The sequence below is a fragment of the Leuciscus leuciscus genome (genome assembly GCF_965113295.1).
Source record: "Leuciscus leuciscus genome assembly, chromosome: 15".
Lineage (NCBI taxonomy): Eukaryota > Metazoa > Chordata > Actinopteri > Cypriniformes > Leuciscidae > Leuciscus > Leuciscus leuciscus.
The window spans coordinates 22,808,417-22,826,705 of record NC_138739.1 but is presented as its reverse complement, the minus strand read 5'-3'; the positions used below and the strand labels follow the sequence as shown (position 1 = coordinate 22,826,705).

The 18,289-nt window shown below is 37.5% G+C and overlaps 3 protein-coding genes and 1 long non-coding RNA gene across 5 annotated transcripts in view; 2 read left to right on the top strand and 2 right to left on the bottom strand.

The window, feature by feature from the left end:
• The first annotated feature begins 696 nt into the window (after positions 1–696).
• LOC309475331 (protein BTG1) lies at positions 697–2,021 on the top strand. Its single transcript, XM_082138070.1, has 3 exons — positions 697–856; positions 1,028–1,164; positions 1,458–2,021. The coding sequence occupies exons 2-3, from the start codon at positions 1,044–1,046 to the stop codon at positions 1,784–1,786; spliced, it is 450 nt and encodes a 149-aa protein (XP_081994196.1). The 5' UTR covers positions 697–856; positions 1,028–1,043; the 3' UTR covers positions 1,787–2,021.
• A 1,030-nt stretch (positions 2,022–3,051) lies between these two features.
• On the top strand, positions 3,052–15,526 carry ippk (inositol 1,3,4,5,6-pentakisphosphate 2-kinase). Its single transcript, XM_082138037.1, has 13 exons — positions 3,052–3,239; positions 5,378–5,437; positions 6,672–6,767; positions 6,873–6,939; positions 7,511–7,632; positions 8,228–8,317; positions 8,668–8,726; positions 9,163–9,235; positions 10,332–10,611; positions 11,858–11,993; positions 12,455–12,557; positions 12,786–12,865; positions 12,949–15,526. Exons 1-13 carry the CDS (start codon positions 3,159–3,161, stop codon positions 13,151–13,153), a joined length of 1,452 nt encoding a protein of 483 aa, XP_081994163.1. The 5' UTR covers positions 3,052–3,158; the 3' UTR covers positions 13,154–15,526.
• On the bottom strand, positions 9,984–10,324 carry LOC309475315. The gene is made up of 2 exons (XR_014197600.1): positions 10,154–10,324; positions 9,984–10,109 (listed from the first exon to the last, which is right to left on the bottom strand). It is a non-coding gene; the product is annotated as an uncharacterized lncRNA (long non-coding RNA).
• cenpp (centromere protein P) overlaps positions 15,339–18,289 on the bottom strand; it is a 49,446-nt gene continuing 46,495 nt past the window's right edge. For both annotated transcript variants that reach the window (XM_082138040.1, XM_082138041.1), the window contains exons 7-9: positions 16,307–16,386; positions 16,035–16,126; positions 15,339–15,669 (exon numbers count right to left, since the gene is read on the bottom strand). In XM_082138040.1, coding sequence (XP_081994166.1) covers positions 15,551–15,669; positions 16,035–16,126; positions 16,307–16,386 — 291 coding nt within the window. In that variant the 3' untranslated portion in view covers positions 15,339–15,550. The remainder of the gene's footprint in view (positions 15,670–16,034; positions 16,127–16,306; positions 16,387–18,289) is intronic.

Below are 18,289 nucleotides of genomic sequence, written 5' to 3'. Positions count from 1 at the left end.
CCCCATTTAGGAAACATGTAATAAAATAAGTTTGATTTTTAAAACAAGTAAATTAAAAGTTATCTTAACGTGTATGACGGTGCCTTGGGAAACGTTTGTTTCTTTTTTTTAATGTTTTCAGACGAAACGGATATTCAAGTTCTCATAAAAGTTGTTTCAGCATGTAGCCTGTATTTACTTAGCCTCCTGTATATAAATGTAATAGCTGTACTAAATATACTTAACATCGAAAGCTATTACAAATGTTATGGGTACACAACAAAAACAGTTACATTATTAAACGTTAAAACATTAACATGGACACACATCTATTTTGTTGCTTTAAAGTTGTGGACTGCAACACAATTAAAGCTACTAAAAAACTACCAAGCAGCATTTTATCTGTGTGAAGAGTGAAGACCGGTTTTTTTTTTTTTTTATCATAAAACTTTCACAATACATGCATTCAAGTTGTGTACGTGAAATTGTTTAATACGAAACAAATCACTGAGAGACACAGACGGAAAAAAATATTTAATAATTAAATAACGCATATAATAAATTACATGCACCATACAGTATGAATAAGAATATAAAAGTACTCATAGTAACAACTATAATTTGCTAGTTTGATATGGAAATAGCTCGTTTGTGACGTCACCTCGAACTCGCTCTCTGATTGGCGAAGGCGCGTGGCTGCAGAGTGTTTACCATCTGAGCTCAGAACTGGAGCTGCACGTACTCGTACAACCACCGAAGGAGGAAGTTCGCGGTCAAAAAGAGAAAATTATTTGCCCGTTTTTACAACTTCGTTACTAAAAACGCTCGCAACAGCTGTGGAAACTCTCTGTATCCGTATACCGATTCACTGGAGCAGGTCAGTAGCGTTTAAGGCGCGATTTTTCGTGTTGTTTTGAACAAAGGAATATGCCAAAGACATTGGCCAGGCCTGTTGAGTTTAGATGTACTCGAGCTGATCGATCTTAAAAAACTCGTTCGTGCTCACGTTTGATGGTGTATAACAGTTTTACCTCGTTTTCCCTTTCAGCTCATGCAAAAACTTCATGATGAAAACTGAGGTATCTACTGCTGCTAACTTTGTCACACGTCTGTTGAGGGGAACGGGACTGCTTTCAGAAGAACAGCTGCAACAATTCAGATTCTCTTTGGAAGAATCTTTAGGGGGTAAGACAGGATTGGACATGATCTTTCCATTGTTCAAAGTGAATTCAAGTAAACCATAGATCAAATTATATACATTGTAATAAAAATGAACATTGTTTATTGTTACAAGCAAAACCAGCCGAAGATCAGATTCAGTTTATTGCAGCACCAAAGTCCATTCATTGAAACTTAAACCATTTTAACCCACAATCTGCTTTAACAAAGCACCAAGCCCAAGTAATACTTTGGCAAGTAATGCTAATCAAAGGCTGTGTTTGATTGTGCCAAGGCCTAACTTTGTTCTTTCATTGTAGATCATTATCAGCACCATTGGTTCCCAAACGCACCTTGCCGAGGTTCGGGTTACAGGTGCATCCGGATCAACCACAAGATGGACCCTTTGATAGGCAAAGCGGCCTGTACGATCGGACTCACAAAAGAGCGACTCTTTTCACTGCTTCCAAGTGAACTCACCATGTGGGTCGACCCGTATGAAGTGTCCTACCGGATTGGAGAGGACGGGTCCATATGTGTCCTCTACGAGTCCACGCCACCGCCGGAGAAGGACAGCTGCAAAGACAAACTGAGAATCGGACAGTCGAGTCCGTCCAAATCCTTCGGCATGATGACTTGCTCCAGCTGAAGAATGATTCTGTCTAATGAGCTGTGTGTGAGCGTTAAATCAGGCATTGCTCACATTTGATTTCTTTTTAAATCTTTTTTTTAGTGGTGAAATTTTCATCCTATTGACCTCATGGTGAAAACAAATGTATTTTGATTAAATGTATGTTTTAAGCTCCCTGTACAGTCATGTTGAATATGTTTTTTTAAATTTCTATTAAAAAGGTTTTCTATGAATTTCTAAAAAAAAACAAAAAGTCTTTTGTGGTTATTCTTATTCCATGTAACTACTTAAACTAATCCTTCCTTCCTTATCATATTGATGTAATGATTTACTCTTCCTAAACTTATATTTGTTTATTTGGAATTTGCCTGTAGGAAATAGCTTGTTCAACAACTGCCATTCAATACATTTATATGTAATAGAAGCCATTGCGTTACATATTAAAAGCAAAGTTTAAAGATGTTCTTCAGTTAATGAAAAGAATTCTGAACAAAATTACTCGATAAATACATTTTGAGAACAATCTCGATGTAAGTCACAAAAAAAAAAAAAAATTGCATCAGTAATATTGATATAAGTTTTTTCTGGGGTAAAACTTTATATGGGTGATCTTAAAGGACATTTCTTTAATTCTGTGTATTTTAAATATTTACAAGATACATTTCAAAATGTCATTCATTAGGCCATCAATTATTTTCATAGTTGGCTTAAATTTAAAAGAATGTGTAAATAAATTAGTAACAGTTAGTGACTGCTTAATTATTTAAAAATGTTTTAATGGTATGACTAGAAAAACCTCAAACTTCAAAAGTGTCTCTCACATATAATTGTTTTAGTATTGTTTTTTTTCTTAATTAGATATTTTCTCATTCTATACAAAACAGAACCCCCCTGAGTGTCCAACTACTTAAAACACGCAAATTATGCAATTCAAAATTATATTTATACAATACATACACACACACACTGTATGTATTACATACTTGCATTATTTATAAACTTCATTGAGCCTTTTGTGATTTTTCACTTGTTTTTCTGTTTCAAACAGAAAAGGGAAAGAAAAAAGTCATGCGTTCATGACATCATTTTATAGATACAGTCCATAAATTGCATGCAGAGCGGGCGAACATTTGATTGTCATTTTTAGCATCCAATCAGCGCATGCATTTAACAATGTCAAACACTTTTGGCCAACGAACAACCCTCAACCTCTGCGACTGGCCAATGAGAGCGCGGAGGAGGCGTGTCCTCGCAAAAGCGGTAGTAGCGCTACACACCCGTCGGTGTGTCAGACGCAGATCCACCAGAAGTTTTGCGCCTGACCCCGATCATCTCGCCCAGAGTATCAAATCTGCGCCAAAACTCCACTAGTTTACGGTTCTTCTGGGTTATGGAACTGGATAAAATGGACGAAAACGACTGGAAATATCACGGGGAGGGGAACAAAAGCCTGGTCGTGTCTCATTTGCAGGTTGGTGTTCAATAGTTACTAGCTTTTAGCTTAGCCAAGATTCATATAAACTCGATCAAATCTGATTCAGTCAATGGAAAATCAATTCAAACTGTTTGGAAAGGACCTAGACTTTAAGTTTGGCACTTTTACGCCACCATTAGACGGAAATTAACTCTTTCTTTATCCCAAAGGGGTCTTGTCAGGGGTTTAAAGCTAAAGCAACCTAGCAGGCTAAATCAGGATTCATTGATAAAGTGAATGTACAACATGTGACACGTGTGTTATCAATGCCACACCCACTTTATGAGATATAAAGTTTATTAAACCCATTTCAGTGGCACATTTAATGTAGGACACATAATGCTGTGGCCGGTTGAAGGAATGGTCAGTGGTGATCTTATAGTGTGAGGGTGCTTTTGTGCATCTGACATGGCTCTTAAATGGAAAGAATTAGAGATGAGATAATAAACTATTAATATTTTCCCCATCCAGGATTCAAAGTTCAGATAGGAAACCTTTAACAGTTTAAAGTGAAAGATAATGAGGGTCTAGGCCGATTTTAAACCAGGATGATGGGTATGAATATTGATTAGGATGGGTGGAAACGTTTATGTTGATCACTTTTCTGTATTTAGACATTGGCCAAAGTACATTTAAAGATGAAAAAGATCTCGCCACATGAAATTTCAGCAATGTTATATTGTTTTAAATTAGATATTACTTGGGTTATTGCATGTAACAACCAGAACCCTCTTTATTTGAACAACGGATTGAAATTAATGAAATCAACTGTATTTGAGATTTGTCTTAATATGAATAATGAAAAAGTTATGGAAACTTTATTTAAATGATTCATTTATCAGTTCCATTTAGCATGTAGTTGACTCCTTTTTTCACTAGTAGGCCTATTGCAATATCAAGGCCCTGTTTTGTTAAGATCAAGGATATGTTCCTGCAAAATGGGAACAGCTTAACCTTTGCCTGATTTTCCAGCTCATTTGTGCGTCTGTACCCTCATACGACAAATAAACTGAAAAACCACTGGATCAAACGTCCGAGAGTCATAAACTGGTTGGATTTGTATTACAGATTACAACACAAGAGTGTGTATCCAATCACAGGCGGCAGCCCGAGACAACATTGGCCAATATGTTATTGCAATCATGACAAACTGGGTGTGGAGAAAATGGGTGACGCTTTGATGCAGATTTCCAAGTACTCCTGGCGTATAGGCTACTCCTGCAAGGGCTTGTCCGTATCTATTTGCTGTTTACAGACATTCTTTCATGTCCCCACACTCATGTGTGTTTTTTTTGTCACGTTGGCTGGCCGGTTTTAAATTCTTGGAATAGGAGCTGAACCGCATCATCTTGTCTGAAAGGTTGAGTGAGATTATTAAGATTTTTAAAGGCATCTCAGTTGCACATTGAAATAAGATGTGTGGTTTAAACAACATTTTGGGGTAAATTTCAGAAAAAACGGGAAAAAAACAATGGCTTGGTTCATGAATATGTTTTTCATTATATTACATTAATTTCATGACAATTAAATGCCTTTCCCCTAAAAAATATTCATTAGAATAGAAGAAATTCTCATTGCTGTAATGAGATTTTAATTCATACTCAATTTAATAATGCTCATTATTATAAAAAATAATTGTGTCTGGATAGGATTATTTTCATTGGTGCATATTTAGTTTTTAATTGACTATAATTTATTTTTCTTTTAATGTTGAAGTGAATTATACATAATTACTTCATGAACATTATCTTTTTAAGTCTGACATTTGGTGAGGCAGAAGTAGGTTTTGTAACGTCGTTGAGCAAGCGTTTAGAAACTGCATTTGCGTTTAAGTGACCATCAGTTACATCAGTCCATAAAACAAACCGCCAGGCAGTGAGTTTATCGTCAATGCGATGATGTCACCTTTACCTTTGTGGACCTTTTTTATGTATAAGTGCATTCTGGGAAAAACATAATGAGTGGATGGAGTATTTGTACAGTCAAAGGCAAACCTGTTTCATAGCATTCCCTTCTTTTTTTACAACCTTAAATTAGACCGTTTGTTCACTAGAATACTTACAGTGGCCAAAGTCTGTGTGAAATGAGTTGAATGCAAAATTTGTTTTCTCTAAACACGTTACTTCTCCTTACAGCACTGTCAAGTTCTCCGTCTGTTAAAGTTTCCCTCTGAAGACTCCGCACATACACGACAGGTAAAACTTCCCCAAATTGATATTACTAAACAGTAGTACTTCCCAAACTTCTCAAATATGCACCATAAAGCAGAATTGTATGGTGGCCGAGAGAGCTCCATGCATTGAAACTGAAGAAAACTGAAGAAAACACTTGCAAATAGAAAAAGCACCAGCAAATTAAGAAAATATCAATTTTTCAATTTTGACAAATACTCACAACTTAACCAAATACAGAAACAAGCTGCAAATACTCACAACGCAACCAAATATAGAAACAAGCTGCAAATACTCACTACACAACCAAATACAGAAACGGCAACTTAAACAAATACAGAAACACACTGCGAATACTCACAACACAACCAAATACAGAAACACACTGCGAATACTCACAACACAACCAAATACAGAAACACACTGCGAATACTCACAACACAACCAAATACAGAAACGCCAACTTAACCAAATTCAGAAACAAGCTGCAAATACTCACAACACAACCAAATACAGAAAAATACTGCAAATACTCACAACACAAACAAATACAGAAACACACTGCAAATACTCACAACGCAACCAAATACAGAAACGCCAACTTAAACAAATACAGAAACACACTGCAAATACTCACAACACAACCAAATACAGAAACACACTGCAAATACTCACAACACAACCAAATACAGAAACAAGCTGCAAATACTCACAACACAACCAAATACAGAAAAATACTGCGAATACTCACAACACAACCAAATACAGAAACACACTGCAAATACTCACAACGCAACCAAATACAGAAACGCCAACTTAAACAAATACAGAAACACACTGCAAATACTCACAACACAACCAAATACAGAAACACACTGCAAATACTCACAACGCAACCAAATACAGAAACGCCAACTTAAACAAATACAGAAACACACTGAAAATACTCACAACACAACCAAATACAGAAGTGTGCTGCAAATACTCATTCAGTTGCAGTGCGTTGAGTTCTCTCTGCCACCGTAGTATTGCCTTTTCTTACAATATAAATGTGATGTGTCATAAAACTTGTAAATAGTCGCAACTGAGTTTACAATAGTTGTGTGTGTTTTCTTGCACTGTATTGTAAGTAAAGTGTCTCTTTTGGTACAAAGGGCATCTGCAACAATGTAAATATGCAAAAAGTGTTTGGTCTTGGTCTGTTTGCATTGTCATACAGTGTAGTATCAGCTGAATTGTCCTACTTCTTTCCTAACAGACCGCAGAACAAGCTTTTCGACACATCCTCAACATTGTAGATTATAGTAAATATGTCATGAAGCCTTTGTTGGGGGAGAAATATGTTCACAGTGGAGTAAGTTACAGTTCAAGAAGTTTGTGTACATCAATACATCATGTTGCTTTAACACTAGCCGTGACCTAGCGAATAAGATGAAAATAATGGTTTGATTGTTTACAGGAGGTTGTCAAACTACCGCTGGACTTTGTGAGACAGCTGTCGCTGAAGGTCCAACAAGAACGACCTGGTACGAATGACCAAACTTTCAGTTTTTCCTTTTTAAACATTTGGTGAATATTATAAAATCGATCCAGAACACATTCTTATCACATTTCCACAAAAAATAATACATAAAAAAAATAAAAATAATGTTTTGCATTTTTATAACAATTACACACATTTCCTCCATTTTTCATTCCTGTAATGCAAAAAACCAGTGTCATTGCTGTAATGCCCCCCTAAAACCAACAGTGTAGGCTAGTATTTATACTTTATGTTAGTATTTGTGTTATTTTAATAGCAAAATCCTTGAGATTAATGGGCATTACTGTATACTTCAAAGTAAAACATTTTGGTCCATTGATTACGGTGATGACAATTTATAGGAAAATATGCTTCATTGCAATGCAGATAATGTCCTAAAATAAGCATAATTTTCAAACTTGTGGTGTAAAATCCGGCTTGAATGTTTTCCGGAGTTTCACCCACTTAAAAATGTAGTTTGTTCTTCATTGCAAACATAAGCATGTGAGATGCAGTCACTTTTGTAGACTGGATTTGATGTTGCGTAACGGTGTTATGATCTTTCCTTCATGCAGAACTGCGCTGTGACAAGGTCATGGACACATTCAGCGGGTGTGGTTTATGCCTTCCTAACCTGACCCAACTCCCCCTCCACCACCTCAGAGACCACAGACCTCCAATATGCGTTGAAATCAAGGTGAACTCCACTTTCAGCTTGGCCTAGTAACAACACGTCACTACCGTTATGTTTGTGTTTTACTTCAAGGGGGAATTTGCACTCAAAATGACAGAGATATCATTTTTATACCGACATTTAGAAAATAATCACATTTCGAGTGTACGCAAAAGTGTGCCAAAAACCTCGCCTTTAATGTGTTGATTTAGTGACGCACGTCTTATCACTTCCGGTCATTGAACTTGCTGACAGTTGTTGATGGGGTTTTCTATATCTTCAAGCCATTAAGGTGGAGACACTCTGTGTTTTTAAATTGAAAGCTTTGAATCTCATATAAAACTAGAACTAGTTTTTTAGGGGTCAGTTCATTATAAAGTCCGTTCCTGGGGAAGTAAACCACAGTAGCTGAATGACTCATTGAATCTATTTGTGTGGAATTTAATCACATGGTCAGTCAAACAAACAGGGGAAGGTGGCGTGAATCCGATCTGAAAGGCTCGTTTGTGCGTTCATAAAAACAACAAAACCTTCTTCGCATTAAGCTTGTTCACAAAACTTCATTGTGTAACTCGAGAGGCAGAGAAATAACTACATATTTGAACTTTTTCCCTTCCAGCCAAAATGTGGATTTCTACCCTTTTCAAGACACATAACTAAGGAATGCAAACGCAAAGTTTGCAGATTCTGCATGCATCAGCATTACAAGGTAAGTACCAATCAAGAATCTTTCAAAGGCCTCGTCGTTACGAAAGTAACTCATGGTTCATTGAAGTGAAGCCAGATTTCTAAACGTGAACTTCTGCTTTAACAACAAAAAAAGAGGATGGTTCAGTGTAGTGTAAACATCCTGCTGTCTGTTTGTACTGTACGCTATCATACAATCAGTCCTTTGGGGGTTTGGCTGGAGAAGATGTACAAAAATCAGTTTCAGTCCCAAAGTAGAGGTGAAACGGAAACTGGAGAGTGCATCAAGTGACTGTCACTGAAGTTGGTGTACTTGATCGAAACACTATTAGCAAAGTTTACAGTAAAATTCCTAACATTATTCTCTTACAGTTAGCCAATGGGAAGTGGAAGCGATTGAGCAGATATTGCCCCCTGGATCTCTTTTCAGGGTGAGTCACCGCTCAGTCACTCAGTGCAGGAAATCAGATCTGGATTTATATCTTTCGATGATGGTACGACCTTTAACCAGCATTGTTAACAAATCTAACTGACTGCGGCAAAGAGATTCACCAAGCCAACTGACCTTTGTTAAAAACAGAATTTTCCACTGAGAAAGACCACATTCACCTTTTTTTTTTTTGTGACTCACCTTTCCACTGTGAAACCAGCCCTATATAACCCATCATGCATGAAGCCTTTATAATGCTACTTGACGCTAAAGAAAACAGAAGGTTTAGAATCAGATGTGACAATCCATATAATCCCTTAACATGTTAATTCTTGTCATGGCAAATCATTTTTTTTCTCCCTAAACTTTCCTTCATTGTTTGCAAAAATGTATGTTATTTTACTAACCTGAATGCTATTGAATAACTTGTATTCCAGGAGCAAACAGCGAATGTACGTTGCATTGAAGAATCTGTTAGAGGAACCACAAAACAACTTGAAAATCTTTAAGGTAAATATAAACTTCTGTAATTGATTCATTCTCGAACCGTTTAACGTCTCCAAACAAACTTTATTTTGTAGTTAATTTCAGCCTGCTGTCTATAGACCTTATTCACATCAGTGTCATCTTTGATTTTTAACGGGAATCTCATCGATGGGTTGAACTGTTATTTCATTTGTTTTTGGATTGTTCTGCGGATGAAACACTGCAAAAATATCCTTCGACTTCCATTTATAGAATGTTCAGCATTTGAAAAGTAACAGTCAGCGATGATGTCATGCATACTGATTTGCAGTAGGTCTCAGTTTTATTACTGAGTAAATGTTCAGTTATCCTGGAACTTGGAAGTAGTACTACTAAAAACAGCTTAAACTGGTTTACTGGTCTTAGCCAGATTTGGCTGGGAGACAAGTTGTTTTAGATGAAATTTAGCCACTTTTTAACTGGAAAATTAGCTTGCTGATCATCATATGTGACCCTGGATAACAAAACCAGTCACAAGTTGCACTGGTATATTTGTGGCAATAGCCAAAAATATATTGTATGGGTCAAAATTATAGATTTTTCTTTTAATCCAAAAATCATTAGGATATTAAGTAAAGATTGTGTCCCATGAAGATATTTTGTACATTTCCTACTGTAAATATATAAAACATTTATTTTTGTGAGTGAATGCAGCACAATCGCCAACATAACTGAACAACTTTAAAGGTGATTTTCTCAATGTTTCGATTTTTGTTGTTGTTGCACCCTCAGATTTTCAAATAGTTGTATCTCGGCCAAATATTGTCCTATCCTAACAAACCATACATCAATGGAAAGCTTATTTATTCAACTTTCATATGATGTATAAATCACAATTAAAAAAAATGTACCCATGTGACTGGTTTTGTGGTCCAGGGTCAAATATAGGCCCAGATGTGTGACTGGCTTAAACCACCTAAGACCAGCAAACCAGCTTAAGCGGGGGTTTAAAAAAAAAAGAAAAGGAAAAAAAAGAACATCATTAAATATAGCTACTGTTTGTATATTGGTCTGATTCCTTAGAAAAGGGTTATAAAAGAAAAGTTGCATTAACTAATTGTTTCTCCCATCTTTTTTTCAGGGCGGAGAGTTGATATTTAGCTGTAAAGACGACGCCAAGCAGCAACCCGACTTGAATGATCTCATTCAGCACCTTTGGCCTTATTTCCCCCATAGTAACGGCCTCCATAACGGCCACCAGCCTGGCAAAGCCGTCCTCAACGAATTCATTCAGGTGATCTGCTCCTCCCTGCTCAGCGGCGGGGACTCAAATCGCTCGGGGGAGCCCAGGAAGATGCACCTGTCCGAAAGCAGGCCGCACTGTGAAGCCAGTCCCTTCCCAAGAGACCTGCTCCGCAACGGTGAGGCCTTTACCAACTGCTAACTAATGAATATTTGGATGGGCAAATGATGGTTTGAACTCTCATGTTAGTTCCAATGGAAATCACTTTAATGTTGAGTCACAATATAACTGGAACGAAACGTATTCGAAAGTTTGGCTATCGAACAATTTTCTTCAACTTAATGAAACAAAGTCTGAAATTACAATATTTGGCCCACCAAAATTCAAAGAGAAGATAGCCGACACCCTGGCTCCATTAGAAATGACGGTGAAAGATAGCGTGAGAAACCTTGGGGTAATAATTGACTCATCTCTAAGCTTTGATAAACAGATACATTCTGTTGTAAAGAACAGTTTTTATCAGCTTAGATTGATTTCTAAGATAAAACCCCTTCTCAGTTATAAAGACTTGGAGATTGTTATTCATGCTTTTATTACTTCCAGACTGGACTACTGCAATTCTCTTTATGCAGGGATCCCCCAGCGTCAACTATGTCGTCTGCAGTTGGTACAAAATGCCGCAGCAAGATTTCTGACTGGCACTAAAAAAAGGGACCACATTACTCCAGTACTATCTTATCTTCACTGGCTGCCGGTTCAGTACAGGATTGAATATAAGATTTTATTAATGGTTTTTAAAGCATTGCACAACAGGTCCCCAAAATACATTGTGGATCTTTTAGACTCTTACACAACAGGCAGGACACTAAGATCCACGAACCAATCTTTGCTGGCGGTCCCCTTTTCTAAAAAGAAGTCAAAGGGTGACCGAGCTTTTTCAGTTGTGGCTCCTAAGTTGTGGAACAGCCTCCCCCTTCATATCCGGTTAGCTCAATCAATAGAAATATTTAAGTCGCAGCTAAAAACGTACCTTTTTAATTTAGCCTTTAGTTAAGGGTGGTGTACACTGTAGGTATACACTTTTATTTAGTTTTATTTCTTCATACACACTGATCTCATTATGCTGGTGGGTGAGGGAGATGTTTAAGAGTGTGAAATATGCCTTCATCCGCTAGGCTTGATATGTTCTGTTTTTATATATGTATGTCTTTTTACTGTAACTGTGAAGCACTTTGGGCAACAACGTTGCGGGTAAACGTGCTATATAAATAAATAAAAGTTGAAGTTGAAGTATTGTGCATTTTAAAAGACACATTAAGGGGCGTGTAAAAGACAGGATTATTGCTGCATATATATGACGGTAATCATAAATCTATTATGCAAGTCCAGGAGTACACGTTGAGCTCATTTTCATATCTTCACAGGTAACCATGGCCTCCCTAAAGACAGCGTCCTTTCAAAAATCCTTCAAGTACAGATGCTGGATAACCTGGATATTGAAGGAATCTACCCTCTGTACAAACGTGTAGAGCAGTATCTAGAGGAGTTCCCGAAAGAAAGGTGAATGTTTAAGCTGGGATATTGAGTGCTTCGTTACTGATCTATCAGATCAATATTCCTGTGCAAGAATGCTTTGTTCTTGCTGAGCAAAGTTTCAATCGGGCGGATATTTCAGGCCATACCTTATCTGTGCAGTGTTCACCTGTACTGGCATCATTTTATGTAAAAATGCAGTACAGTTGCTGAATCGCAACTTGTTTTATTATTATAAGTATTAATATACTTTATTTTCAAACAATTTTAAGTCTTATTGCGGTCTCCTGAAAGACATCATGATGAAAACACTAGGTGGTGCAAAAGACTGTGTGGATATACTTTATCTAGTAATGAGGCACTGTGGCCACATGGTGGTCCTGTGCAGTGTGGTCATTGGTGATTTCCATGCAAAGCCACATCATCTTTATGAATAAACATGTTTAAAAGCACTTAAACATCTAATCAACACTTGTTTGTATCCCCAGAAACCGACTGCAGATAGATGGGCCTTATAATGAGAGTTTCATGGACACAGTTAAAAACTGTCCTACTGAGGATGACGGCTCTGTAGAATATGCAGTTGGGAAGGTAAGACTGTGAGCATGTGATGCTTCAGTTTAGGTGTGAATCTCATAAGACATTCACAGGTTGTATTTCACCCCAAAATTGGGCATAAAAAAAAAAAAAAAGTTTTTGGTATTGAATTAAAATACAGGTTTATTTGTATATAAAACTAATATTTTGGGACAAATTTCTAAGTGAGATTCATTCTCAGAGGTACAATCCAGATTTTAATTTCTCCTTGCATCTTTCCAGGTTCATCAGTATAGAGTTGCAATGACCGCCAAAGACTGCTCAATCATGATCACGTTTGCACCTTGCGAAGAAGACGAGGAGTAAGTTTGTTTTCACTTTTTAATTAAAGATTCTCCTTGACGTTTGCGGTCATTTTAACCTTCCATTTGCTTTGTGTTTACAGACACCAGTTGAATTTGGAGAAGCCTCGTTTTACGTATTCTGTCTCCATCCTGGATCTGGACCCCAAACCGTACGAAGGCATCCCTCACCAGTACAAGCTGGACACCAAAATCGTCAACTACTACCTGCGGAGCACACAAGCTCCGCCCCCCTCCAGCCTCTATAAGGAAAGGCAGGAGTGCACGCTGCTCTTCCATGCTGTATGAGACACCTCCACAAGTGCTGCTTGGGAAATGCGTAGAAGTGAAATTGAAATAGTGATATAGTTTTGTTATGTTTGTTTGCTAGTCTGTCTAGCAGTTTGCCCTCCCAGCGTGTTCTGCGACGTGAAGTTGGCAGCAACGGCGGCATTTGTGAGCTGTTGCTGGGACAACCTTTTGTTTTTCTTTTTAGAGGGTGATGTTCTTACTGGGGCTGGTCTCCTAAAGCACAGAATACCTGAACGAGTCAGTCATTGGCTATAAAAAGGGAGGACAAGGAGGTTGTGTGTGTGTGTTTTTGTGCAGTGCTGTTGGGTGTTTCAGTCATGCAGCAGCGCTACTGTGGTTTCCAAGTGCCAAAAAGTGGCTTACAGCGATTTTCCCTAATGAACGTTTTACCATGCATCAACTTGGCCGTGTCAGCAGTCGCTGTACAGGCAGTCTGGAGTTCAAAAGCAGACGAGTACTTGAGTTTTTAGCAAGACTACATCCATAGAGCTCCTCAAACCACTGACCCACGGCGAGCTACAGTAGCAGAAGTTATACTGACAAGCACAGACCTGTTGCATGCTAGCGAATGAGGTTGCGCTAACACTGTCACTATCCATAATTAGATTTTATGAATTTGAAGATAAGTCTAATGATATTACTCTCTAATGAAAGTGTATTTTTATAACGCACGCTTGCCTGGCGTAACCGTCTACCGCCACATACAAATCGAAGTGTCTTATTAAAGAATAGTTTGCACTACATAAACATTTAGCCATTGTTTACTCACCATCATGTAATTGCAAATCTAATCAAAATGGCTGAAGAATTTGTATGTAGCTTGGCAGTTCATTCTAACCAGGCATTTTGTCAGAATTAGACAAAACGCTGCTGGGTGTTGAGCATGTAGTAAGTGAATGAATGAACAACATTTTTGAACGCAAGATCATCAGTGAATAACTACTTCAGTTTTGAGTGAAGAACACACTTAAAATTTAAGTTATATGGACTACATTTATGGTGCTTTTTATTGGACCTTCAAATATGTGGAAAAACCTGAATTTACCGACATGAAGGTGTGTAAATAATGACTGAATTTTCATTTTTGGATAAACTACTTCTTTTAAGCTAGTCTATTATCTCAAACGCCACTCCCCCCCCCCCCAGAAAAACTGCTGTAAAATGCAAAATCGACTGTGCCTGTCCATCTACAACTGCTCTGTCTTTGAGTTCGACATTAATACACTTAGTCATCTGTTTTGAAATTGCAGACTAGAAAACAACTAGAGGAATTCATTCCCAGCAGCTTAAACGCTACTACAGCTACAGAGTTTTATTGGTTGTAATTGTTTGCAGAGCAAGACGAATTTCATAAGTCGGCCAAAGATGGACAGCATGGCATTTATTGTTAGCACAATACAGAAGTAAGTTGATCCAGCAGTTTTTCAGAATAGCAGTATATTGTGCCACAGAAATGGCAGTGTTGATTTAACATTGTGTGCAAGTTTAGCGCCTTTTACCGAAAAACCAATGACGGTTAATGCAAATTTTACTGTGCGACTTCAACACTAAAGATGGCACCTCAAGGTTGCCATTTTCTTGTCATGGGATATATTACTGTTACAAAATACTGTGGTGTGAGTGATACTCATGCTTCTGTTTACCTCTTTTACTGTGATGTTGACTGCGTCGGCTTGCTCAACTCAAAGCCTTCAATGCAGTTCTCATCTGGTGAATAGTGTTTGAGTTTTACATGGATGAACATTCAACATTGCCAAACTGTGTTGACACTCCCTTTTGTCTTAATGTGAACTGGTGTCAAGAGAAGTATTATACGCCTTACCTGTGAGCGAACACGCTTTCGTTGTCCAACCAATGGCGTTTGTTTGACTGTCATGTTGCTCAGTTTTAATGTGTTATGTATGATGTATCTGATTAAGTGCAGTTTCTCCACACCAGACATTGCTGTTTTTTGCCTTAGTTTTAACACCATCTTTCCCCTTATGAACCAATGAATCACAGATATTATGAGTCTGAGGTGGTGACATTGTGTTACTCTAATGAAATAAAGATCTATAATCACTATCTAGGTAGGAATGGACATTAATTCTGTTATTAAGCAGGAATATCACAGTTTCTGTGATGGAATCTAATGTTAAAATGTAACTATTTGAAAATACAAAGTGGATTTTGCTGTCAGACATTTTGTATTTAAAATTATTTATTTTTCTAGCTCTTGTCTAATGATGTATATTTCCATACAGTGTGGGCATATCATGCGTAAAAATGATTGACACTTACAGATGGCATCAATATGTAGTTCCTAACGGGTGATTGTACAGGTGTTTATATCAAATAAAATGATTAGATATGAAGTTCTGATGACATGAATGTTGGCTTGTGTTTTATGACTTCTCACAAACACACGGTTCTTATCAAGGCCTCAATTGACGCTTCCACCCCGAGAATCCGCAGCAGGCTCTGAAAGTTATCCGAGCCATTTTCCATCACTTTTTTGGTGTCCAACTCTCGAGCTGTTCAGATGAAAACAAAATAAAACATTTTAGTAGGAATTTATGAATTGTACAAGTATAAAATAAGAAAATAGTTGATTCTGATCCACTGCAACCATGTAGCAGTCAAATACTTTTGTATAACAACCGCAGAAATGTTTATTTGACTGTTGTCCATGAGTATTTCCAAGTTTATTTTTTGTTTAAAAAATGCAAGTTAGAATAGCTTATTGGAGACATCTTGATGATAATCAAAATGGCTAGTTTTGGACTAGTAAAAATGGCCGTTGAAGACTTTTAATCTGTTTAATAAGCAGAATAATATAAATTCAGATAGTCAACCCTGACACAACATTATCCCTTCATCTATATTTCACTTGTCTTACCCTGATCTGGCATTTTCAGCAAGAGCTCAAACGCTGGTTTTACCACTCCTTCCTTAGACACATCAATCTTCCAGAATATGGTCAAGGAGATCCTGAAAAACATAAAGCCATTGATTTTACCATGTTTCAAGCATGTAATCTGGAGATATCAGTCATGGTAACCATATACATGTACATGAACCTTGTAGGCGCTTGATGCCGCTAACGGAAGGCAAACAGCTAAAGTTACGGACTGCAGTTTCCATTTAATTTTCTCAGCTGATGCAACCTACCCGGGAAGTTGAGGACTTCGTATAATCATGAGCTCCGATCTGCATCCCTCTGGAAGGCTGACCACGTCTGGGTACTTGTCCTGCCAAAAAAACCACTCATGTGTTAAAGGAATTAAAAGTCCTGACAGATTCCATCTGACCCACAGCAAAGCTGGTTCCAAAACACTGGCCGATAACAAAACGGATGCGAACAAAATACAAAGAAATTTACATATTAAAGGATTACGTAATTGTAAGTTGAATTACGGCATTTGCTCCATAACAAGGCAAGATTACATCATGTCACAGTCTGAGACTTTCTGCATTGAGGACAAAATGTTGAATTTTTAAAGAAATATATCAACCAAAACTGTTATTATTTACTCCCCAAACCAGTTTGGCCTTTTTTTTGCTTGTTTGCAACACAACATGTACATTTTCAAGAATGTCCTGACTACTGTTTAATTAAATATTCAAATATAGGGCTAGGTCTTTCAGGCTCTAAAATGACCAAAAAGCACCACAAAATTAGTCCCTATGATTATTCAAAGTCTTCTGAAGTCATACGATCAGGGCTTGACATTAACACCCGCCAACTTGCCAAATGCATATCATACCAACACATATCGATCCTGAAATATCTGAAACGGCTCCAATGCTAATTTTCCTCAGATACACAATACCAGCTCTGCTTTCTCACTCTCTCTCCGACAGCTGGTGACACACAAACCCGCCTCTAAATTGAGTTCTTTTTCGCTGCTTATTGCGCTTAAAGGGATAGTTCACTTTGAAATTAAATTTTGGTATGTTTAGCTTACCTCAAGGGCATCCAAGATGTAGGTGTTTTTTTTTCCGCAGTAGTTTCAATTTTGATATTTTTAGGTCAAACCGTTCTTGTCTGTCAGTCATATAATGCAGGTCGATGGTCACCACCTCAAAGAGCATGCACAGAGTCCAAATTAAAACAATTCCCCGTCGTCCAAATTAAACAATTCCCCATCGTAAGTACACATTGATGGCCTAAGACACGAAACGAGCGGTTTGTGTGAGAAAACGAACAGTATTTATAACGTTTTTACCTCTTGTACACAGCCACGTCCAAGTGATCTGAGAGCGCGGGCGGGTATAGATATATACAATAGAAGTCGCCTTGGCTACGGTTTCGTTCCAATGAACTGCAGTAGCCAAGGCATTATATGACTGACAGACAAGAACGGTTTGACCTAAAAATATCAAAATTGAAACTACTGCAGAAAAAAAGACACCTACATCTTGGATGCCCTTGAGGTAAGCTAAAACATACCAAAATTTAATTTCAAAGTGAACAATCCCTTTAAACAGTCAAATACACAAAAAATAATGTCAAAATGCCAGACTTGGCAAGTATTCATGTAAACACAATCAGTTATGTTTTATGTGAACAGTTGAGAAAGAAACGGATGTGTAACAGTATAATGGATCCATGCGTCAGGTCTTAAAGTGACAGCAGCCTAATATACCTCCTGCCAAATTATGAGATACATATAAAAAATATACGGCAGTTTTCCCCCATGGTATCGATATCAAAATTGTGGCCAGTGAAAATGCTGAGTGGCTAGTAACTTTGGAAAACCACTAGCCACAGTGGATGGAGAGCAAAAAAGTTAAGGTCAAGCCCTGCATATGATCCTTTTGTTAGAAAAAGACAGCGAAAAATATTATTCATTGATAATTTTTCACTGCAGGGAGCTGTTAACTGTTGTGACAGGATCATTGAGACGGCAACTTGAGAACCTGATCAGCCTAATTCATTAACGAATCATTCAGACCAGTTTTGTAAACTGGATCCACTGATGCATTGCAAAGATCGTACTCAATAATAAAAAAAAAGAGTCTAGAATATTTCACAGAATGAAGTTATACATGTTTGGAATTAAATAAGGGTGAGCGAATAACAACATTTTTCTCTTAGGTTAACTATCCCTTTAATATTCCAAGTGTTTTTTAATAAATATAGTGAGTTGA